General features: G+C 37.6%; 1 protein-coding gene across 2 annotated transcripts in view; it reads left to right on the top strand.

Moving 5' to 3' along the window:
• The first annotated feature begins 859 nt into the window (after positions 1-859).
• The window catches only part of LOC103593033 (centrosomal protein of 78 kDa-like), a 10,554-nt gene continuing 1,863 nt past the window's right edge, over positions 860-9,550 (top strand). Inside the window, exons 1-5 of one of the 2 annotated variants that reach the window (XM_008575943.1) lie at positions 860-933; positions 2,326-2,492; positions 3,362-3,533; positions 3,842-3,889; positions 4,435-4,690. In XM_008575943.1, coding sequence (XP_008574165.1) covers positions 2,404-2,492; positions 3,362-3,533; positions 3,842-3,889; positions 4,435-4,690 — 565 coding nt within the window. In that variant the 5' untranslated portion in view covers positions 860-933; positions 2,326-2,403. Of the gene's footprint in view, positions 934-2,325; positions 2,493-3,361; positions 3,534-3,841; positions 3,890-4,434; positions 5,072-9,550 lie in introns of those variants that run through there. The other variant, XM_008575942.1, reaches the window with a different exon arrangement.

Genomic DNA, 9,550 nt, shown 5'->3' with positions numbered 1-9,550 from the left:
CCTTCACAGCACCTAAATTAGTGTTTGATTGACTACGTGGGGCAGAGGGGTATACCCCAACATGAGGGAATCTTGGGGCTCAATTTAGGATTCTACCTTCCATGAATAGTGTCTCCCACCTCCAAGGACCTGAGAGTCTTAGTTCCTGAAAATCATAAGGGAGTTTATTCATGTCCATTCTATTTTATTGACATTGGTGAAGGGGAAGATTACCACCTTCTGACCAGGAATGGCACCCAACTTCCTGAATTCAAAGCTTGGCTGTACTACTTAATTAATGATCTGACCTTGGGTGTGTTACTCTGCTTCTCTCTGCCTTAGTTTTCTCATCTGTAAAATGACATGGAGTTAATAATAAAATTTTCCTCGTAGGGTTTTATGCTCAATTTAGTAATACCTAGAAAACTCTTAGGACAGAGCTTGGCATTTAATAAAGTGTGTTAAAAGTGTTTACTTTTTAATAAATGCATTTTGATTTGCATTTACATAATTCAGGTGAGTTAAGCATGTTAATAGGATTTCCTATTATAAAGAACCCACAAAATAAGAATAGAATTTTTCTTTCATGGCCTTAATTTTTTATTTTTAACTCACTACTCTATTACATGTATATGCCTTTTATGGTAAGCTGCCACGAAAGAGCAGGATTTAAATAAATCTGTAATGTGCTAATTTAATATGTTTTTGGTAATTTCAGTAGCATAGTATGATATTATAAGCAGTAGACTATAATCCCAATATCTGAGTTCACTTCTGGCTTTGCCCCTAAATATTTGGTAAGATCTGTGGCTAGAAGAGCTTTTGTGGATAATATTGTGAATTAGTTATAATATTTACTCTGCTTCTTCATATTAGGAAAAACTGGAGGAGTGCCTAAAGCAGTTAAAGGAAGAAAGAGTAATAAGGCTTAAGGCTGATAAACGAGTCAGTGAGGTAAATAACAGTTTTTTCTTATATTTTGAGAATTTTTTGCTTTTTCTTGGTTCTGTTTTGTGTTTATTTTAAGCCATCCTCTCTCTCTCTCTCTCTCTCTCTCTCTCTCTCTCTCTCACACACACACACACACACACACACACACACACACACACACACACACACACACACTTTATAAACTTTAAAGTGAGAAAATATAGTGTGTTACATGTTGGTTGCACTATGTTAACCTTTGTACTTGCTTATATTTATTGGTCATGTCAATATATTCCAAAAAGTATGTTTTAAAAAATGTAAACATTGTGGTTTGGGGTTTTTTTCCCTGTGGTTTTTATATAACTGCAGCTTATTTTTTGTTCCTGATGCTTCAATTCAAGAATGCACTTCTTAGGCTTATTCTCTACATACAGTAACATAAAAGAAGGTAATGAGACTAGCTACTGACAGTAAATTAGAAAAATGAATAATTTAAGTAAGTGTAAGATAATGGAAAACTGCTAATAATGCAATAAAAGATAAAAATCTATGAAGATTAAATTAGGCTAATGTGCCTGAAAGCAGGGCATAAGCTAGAAAGTTCTATATAAATACAATTTGTTATTACAATGTGAGTTTAAGGAGGAATTTTAAGTGTAAGCATTGGATTGGAGGACACTTACTTATTTAATAAATATTGAGCATCTGATTGTGTAAGGCAAAAGTGCATTGTGAACAAAATGGCCTTTCTGAGAAATACTGGAGTTGGCTTACATGTGGTTTTAGGTGAATAGATGATGAGGGGGAGGAGCATGCAGGGGAGTAAATATTTTCAAAAAGCCAAGGGTGAGCGTGTTGGTAATTGTACAGTTAATAAATTGAGTATGATTTAGGACTTCTAAACTTACATGTTACAAATATTATGCTGGCTAAAATTAATCCTTAATATTCAGCAGAATTGTAATATGCTTTGTTCAAATCAGACTCTATTTTTCATTTTTTAATTTAAGGGTAACCTTAAGCAGCTATTTTCTAATGTAGATTGATCTGGTTTGAATTTAACCAGTTAGAAATCTGATCTTTTAAAAGATTATTAATAAAACAGTAACTTTCTTTTATACACTACCTAAGTGTTATGTAGGAAATTTTGTCAGATGTCTCCAGGTTTTGATTGTTATGTGATACAGTCACCTGTCTTTTCTGGTGGAGAGTTAGATTCATTACAAGTTAATGACATTTTAAAATGTTTTATTGTAGTTTTTTACTTAAAAACTATTTTCTTTTATTAACATGGCCCCTGTGCAACGATAACACACAACTTTGTGAAACATTCCATATTAAAAAAAGCACAGAACTGTTTTCTTTTGATGACAATGAGAGAAAATAATGTCACACATTTTCAATCTTCTTTTATAGCTGGAACATGAAAATTCCAAGTTAAGAAATATAAATTTATCTTTGTCTGAAGCTCTTCATGCACAGTCATTGACAAGCATGATCCTGGATGATGAAGGTGTTTTGGGAAGCATTGAGAATTCTTTTCAGAAGTTTCATGCTTTCTTGGATCTCCTTAAAGATGCGGGGTTAGTTCATTTCTCTGTGGCATTCTTCCCTCCATGACTTTAATGGTATTTGCCGGGGAGCCTGAGCAATTTCCATAGCTTCCACAAGTCATATATAGTATATAATTATAAGGAATATATTTGATTTTTTTGAAAGGGAAGTTAATTTAAAAAGAAATACAAAATGGAAAATCTGCCTTGGTATAGAGCCCATTATAAAAGAGTAATCTTTGGATAGAGTAGTGAGTAGGCATAATTCCTGGTAAAGACTAAATTGAAGGTAATTTTAAATATTTAGGAATATATAGGAATTTTCCTGTCTTGTTAAATAAGTTTGAATTAAAGTTATTTTTATCCTAGACAATAAAATTGATATTAATCTGCAGGGTAGATACAGGTACAGATACAGACTAGTGGTTCTCAACTGGGAATGATGTTACTGAAAGATGCTGAGAGAGCTGGAGATAGATAATTGATGAGTGGTGTTTTGTAGGTGAACGGGTTGGTGCTGGGAAGGAAGGAACAAACATTCTTGGACAGTGGAGGAAAGGTGGTAAAGTTGTATGGCAGTGGAGGTGAGAGGCTCTAGTGATAGAAGCTGGAGCTGCTAGTGGGACAGTATTTAATGGGGAGAGGTGATACGGAAGGAAATAAAGCCAAGTGGTGGGAAGAGGAAGTGCTTAAAGGATTGGATGATCCAATGTGGTTCCAGAGCATGAATATGGGGAAGGTCTGAGAAACTGGGAGAGATGGGGGGTTATAGTCTGGAGTAGGATATTGGCTTTTAAGCTTTTACAAGTATCTCATGCTGATAGGTATGGGGAGGTCTAAGCTGTTCATATGTGATTATAATAACCCTTACCTTTTCTTTCTTTCCTCCTCTTGACCAGGCTTGGGCAGCTTGCCACAATGGCTGGTATAGATCAGTCAGATTTTCATTTATTAGGTCGTCCTCAGATGAATTCTACTATTACTAGTCCACCTAAAGAGGAAAAGAAGGCACTTGAAGAAGAAAAACCAGAACCAAATCAGAATGCCCTAGGACAAATGCAAAATATCCAAGTAAGTGGACAGAACTTATCGATTCTAAGAGTAATTAGCAAAATGGACAGAGAGCATAATGATCTGTCTCTAATAATTCATATGCCTGGGGGCCAGAAGCCTCTTTGGGGTCCTTTTCAAATCTGAGATTATAGTAAGTTTGTGCCCATTTGGGGTTATTATATTGTTGTAAATAAGAAAACTGGAAGTTTTTTGAAAATTTATGTTTTAAAGCAGACTATCCTCAGTGAAGAAAGAAATGAAAGATTAGAGAAGATATTCCAGATTTTAAATTTTGTAAATGTCTATTCTATTCACATTTCATCTAGGTTTCTATTTGTATGCAGTCAGCTTACAATGAAGGAACACTAATGAAGGTACAAGTATTGATACAGAAGACTTTTAAAATAAGTAATCCAGACGTAACTAACAGGCAGTACCTGGTTCTGGGAATGTGAGGGGAAGCCTGTCTGCTCAGGAGTCCCCTGCTGCTTTTCCTTTAGCCTGGAGCTCCCATCTCCCACATCAGCCAGTCTCAGACTGGTCTTGGGAACTGACAGCTTGAGAACTCAGTCTCGTCACAAATTGGATACTGCTTACCTGTGCATGAAGGAGAAAAAAACTAATTTTCTTAGAGAATAGGGTTTCATTTTTTTTTTTAGTGAGGGTGAGGGAAATGGGTAATAATTACACAAAACACAAAAGTCTGAAGATGTGGTAAACCTAGCCCTGGATATGGCTAAGTTAAGTTGGGAACCATTTGGCAAGATATAATTAGGAAAAAAAATGACCCCCAATCTTCTGAGTAATCAACTGACTATCCTTAATAATTATGTCACAGAGTAACACTGAAGTTTTGAACTCTACTTTTTAATGATTGGCTTTGTTCATCACTGAACTTTTGTTTTGTCTTTCTCTCCAGTTTCAGAAAATTACAGGTGATGCTACAATTCCTTTGCCTTTCGACTCCTTCCCTGTCCCAGTTTCTACTCAGGAAGCCACAGTAACGTCCAAAGACAACCTGGGAGTCCCGGCCACCGAGCAGCATGAGTCTTTTGAAGGATTCATTGCTAGAACATGTTCTCCTTTAGCAGAAGTGATTTCTGGGCCTGGAAGTCAAAGAAAAGATGAAGAGTTGTCCAGAAATAGCAGATCTTCAGAGAAAATGTCCAAAACAGGTGAATATACCAAAAAACACTCTGCTAAGAAACAACTTGGAAAGGACCTGCATTCCTACTCTGACTCTACTCCTATAAACTGGAAAAGCAAAGGAATCAGGGAAACTAGTTCTTTGGTTAATGAACCAGCTAAAAGTGAGTCTTTGAAAAAATACATTTCTGTCAAGAAAGAAAGTAGAATAGTGACTGTTTCATCCAAGACAAATAAAAGTAAACATAATCTACTAGAACATTCTGAAAATGATACTCTTGCATCTGATTTTGAATTTCAAGAAAGCATCCATTCTCTATCACACCTGACATAGGTCTAAATCTTTAGAAATTATGTTTTTACCTTCAAGTTTTAATAAATTAATAAAATTTTTTTATGTTTTCATTGTGGCATATGGTGTCTTGAAATATAGAATTTAAAGCCATTAAAGGAATATTTATATATACTTTTTATTATAATGGAACTTTTGGTGTATTTTTCCTTTTGATACTTTTCACCATTTATTCAACAAGTATTTACTGAGGGCGTAATATGTACAGAACTATTCTGGGTACTATGGCTTTGAGCAACAAACTAAGGAAAGACTTTACTCTTATGGAATTACTAATATTCTGTGGAGGGAGGGGGCCAAAAAAAAAAAAAAACAAAGCAGGGTAAGGGAAATAGAAAGGGCTGGGAGTGAATAAATGCAATAGTTTTACCATTTGGTTAAATGTGGAAATATAAATCCCATGGCCAGAAGCCATTATCCTAATTCATAACCAGAGCAGCAAACATGTACCTTGGTGCTCAACCATGTTTATGGATTACAGCAACCCTATCAGGTAGGGAGCTATTTTTTACATCCATTTTATAGATGAGGAGTCTGAGGAGACAGACTATGTGAATTGCCCAAAGTTGCAAAGCTATAAATAGGTGCTAGAGCTGGGATTCGAACCAGAACCCATGCTCTTAATCACTTAGTCATCCTGTTTATCCTGTTTTTCTGTTAAGAGAGGAGTGGCTCAAGGAAGATGCTGAGAGAAAAGCCAATGAACACTGGATGTGCAAAAGAGTGGGCTGTCAGGAAGCACACCTGTACCCTACCTACCCCATCAGGTAGAATTTTTAAAAGGCAGAGTATGTAAGGGTAGGAACGCACATCTCTGGACTAAATTATCCTCCGTGGTAGGACATGCCTAGAGAAGGCCTTTCTTACAATCGGGCTATGACTTGAGAGGTGAGATCTGAGAAAAGCCGGAGTGTCCGATTTCTTCCTGACAGTCCTGTCTGGCTGTTATCAAAGGGCTACTGTAACGCTCTGGAGTTCATTAATCGGAGTGACTGTTATGAGAATTAAGCACGTTGAGCTGAACTGCTTGTGTGTCTTCCTTCCTCACTCTACTGTTAAAGGGCCTAGATCACGTCTTGCTCCCACCTTGTTTCCTCTTCTCAACCAAACTCCTTCAAGGAGTTTAGCTAACTCAGTTCAAAAACTTCAAGATTTCTCATTGAGTTAACTAAAGAGGAAATTTGTAGAATAAGGGGGACTTTAATGTTAGTAAGGGGAAAGGAAGGAACCAAGTAAAGAATAGCAAGAGGCTCATTTATGCAGCAGGACCTCAGGCAAGGTGGGAGCAAGATGTGACTAGGTCCTTTAGCAGCAGAGTGAAGAGGGAAGTCGCAAGCAGGTCAGCTCACTGTGTTACGTTTCCTGATGGGAATACTGAGGGAATTCCGTCAGTGTTTGGGAAGGAAGGATAGCTGTGGGGCCGAGAAAGCTCATCTACACAGACTAAAGGTCATCGAAAGGTTTTCTAAAGAGGTCATTTTAATACCTAAGTTAAGTCTTAAAGAGCTAGTTAGAAGCTGGTGAGTGAGGAGATGAAGGGAAAGGAGACTCAGGGCAGAGGGAACAGCATGAACAGAAGTACAGAGCCGTGACTGGTGAGTTTGGGGAGCCACATGCCAGTCGTTTAGTTACAGGATTGTCATCAGGCAATGGCAGGTGATGTTGTAGCGGGCAGCCTGGAGAATGACAGCAGGTCTTAACATCTGCGGTGAGTGGAGCTGGTTCCTTTTCCTCAGGAAATGGTGAGCTAATAAAGAATAGAAATGGCACACTCAGGTTGGCATTTTAGATCACCAGCTTCAGTATTAAAGAAGCATGGAGATCAGTTTTTCACTTTCTGCTGAGGGGCATTGGTCTTTGACTTTTAAATGGGACTTATGCTCCCACTTCCTCTGCTGTTCCTAAAGGGTTTTGTGGATAAACATAAAGGAGACTCTGGCTTAGATAAAATTAAGCAGGTTTCTTTATTGTAAGACTTCTCAGGGCTGCTGTAGGCTAACGTTCATTCTGAATCCTCAAGAGTGGCATATGGTATGCTGCCCTTCTCAAATATATTTGATTATACAAGTCTTTTTAATAGAAGTACTTAACAACTGGTTCCACCAAACACCAATTTGGTAACTTCTGAATTAGGCAACAGCAAGAAGAGAAGGGGTCTGAAATAAGGTATAGATGAAGGAAGGAAATTAGTTTGATTCTTAGGAAATAAAACAAGCAAGACTTAGTAACTGGTTATGGGAAGTAAGGAAGGAGTAGGAGGCAGAGGGTGGATTCCACTGACTAAGGTTGGGTGGTGGTGGTACCNAAAGGTCATCGAAAGGTTTTCTAAAGAGGTCATTTTAATACCTAAGTTAAGTCTTAAAGAGCTAGTTAGAAGCTGGTGAGTGAGGAGATGAAGGGAAAGGAGACTCAGGGCAGAGGGAACAGCATGAACAGAAGTACAGAGCCGTGACTGGTGAGTTTGGGGAGCCACATGCCAGTCGTTTAGTTACAGGATTGTCATCAGGCAATGGCAGGTGATGTTGTAGCGGGCAGCCTGGAGAATGACAGCAGGTCTTAACATCTGCGGTGAGTGGAGCTGGTTCCTTTTCCTCAGGAAATGGTGAGCTAATAAAGAATAGAAATGGCACACTCAGGTTGGCATTTTAGATCACCAGCTTCAGTATTAAAGAAGCATGGAGATCAGTTTTTCACTTTCTGCTGAGGGGCATTGGTCTTTGACTTTTAAATGGGACTTATGCTCCCACTTCCTCTCCTGTTCCTAAAGGGTTTTGTGGATAAACATAAAGGAGACTCTGGCTTAGATAAAATTAAGCAGGTTTCTTTATTGTAAGACTTCTCAGGGCTGCTGTAGGCTAACGTTCATTCTGAATCCTCAAGAGTGGCATATGGTATGCTGCCCTTCTCAAATATATTTGATTATACAAGTCTTTTTAATAGAAGTACTTAACAACTGGTTCCACCAAACACCAATTTGGTAACTTCTGAATTAGGCAACAGCAAGAAGAGAAGGGGTCTGAAATAAGGTATAGATGAAGGAAGGAAATTAGTTTGATTCTTAGGAAATAAAACAAGCAAGACTTAGTAACTGGTTATGGGAAGTAAGGAAGGAGTAGGAGGCAGAGGGTGGATTCCATTGAGGTTGGGTGGTGGTGGTACTGCAAGACTTAGTAACTGGTTATGGGAAGTAAGGAAGGAGTAGGAGGCAGAGGGTGGATTCCACTGACTAAGGTTGGGTGGTGGTGGTACCGAGGTTAGAAATACGGGATAAAAAACCACTTTGGAAGAAGAGTATAGTTTTGGACATGTTGAATTTTAAAGCATCTGTAGAATTCAGGAGGAGATGACTGGTAGATGATTGGATATACACGTGAAGACATGGAAAAAAAATTGAAAGTTGTCAGCACATGTGAACAGTAGTTAAAATCATGCAAGTGGATGAGATCACAGAGAATTGGGACTGTCAAAGTTTAAGTGGTAATGAAAGAAAGGGTTCTGAGAAAGAGGCAAGTGATTGAGTTTCAAGAAGGAAGAAGTAGAATACAGTGTCATACTGCAGAGAATGTAAGTGTCCTTGGGATTTTGGCATTTAGGTCCCAGGTGACCTTAGAGCAATTCAGTGAATTGGTTGACAAGAAAGCCAGAATGCAGTAAGTTGAGGGGACAGGGCTGCCCTGAGGGGACTGAAGATAGTGGGTATGGACTACTCCTTGAAAGAGTTTGGATGAGAAGAGGCAACTGAGTTAGCTAAAGACAAAATTTTTAGAATAAGAGGGAATTAAATGTTAATAAGGTGAAAGGAAGGAGCCAACAAAAGAAAAGTAAGAGGCTCATTTAGGCAGCAAGATCTCAAGAAAGACGGGAGCATGATACATGTTAATACTCTCACGACTGAACACGTGGGGTTGTAGATGATTTGATCTCTCAATGAATTTGAGGTGGCTTACCTACATATGCAGTGCAAAATGGTTAGATAAGTAACTTAGAGAATCTGGGAAACAGACATGGATAAAAAAATAAAATCAAGGATGGGGGTCACATTGCAAAATGTACAAAAATGATTGTGTACTATTAAGAGTTAGAGGGAGATAAAGGTGGGAAGAGTTAGAAGTTAAATGAGTTTATACCTGATAACCTCAGTTTTTTTTAACCACAGATATTTAAAAGACAAACACACATACACATAATTATAGTTTTAAAATTCTTCCATATTTTATGTGTGTTTTATCAATCATTTAAAACTATTCCATAAAGAATATGGATATTTTGTTGCTTAATATGTACAATTTTAACCCTTTGAATGATTGTTAGTTAGACTTTTAAAACTATACCTGAAGCAATATCGTGTAATTGAAATACATTAATTTCATTTGGGTTAGAAAAGGTTTACAAGCATATTCCTTTACTGAGAAATTACCATGTATCTTTACTGACTGTTTATCAAAACATATACAACTTGTATGCAAACGGGACTTTTTTTTTTTTTTAAACAAGAGTGTCAGATATGCTCCTGTAGCAAAGAGCTTGTCATCTGCCT

Source organism: Galeopterus variegatus, unplaced genomic scaffold (assembly GCF_000696425.1).
Source record: "Galeopterus variegatus unplaced genomic scaffold, G_variegatus-3.0.2 Scaffold1261, whole genome shotgun sequence".
Taxonomy (NCBI): domain Eukaryota; kingdom Metazoa; phylum Chordata; class Mammalia; order Dermoptera; family Cynocephalidae; genus Galeopterus; species Galeopterus variegatus.
This window is presented reverse-complemented; position numbering and strand designations above follow the sequence as displayed.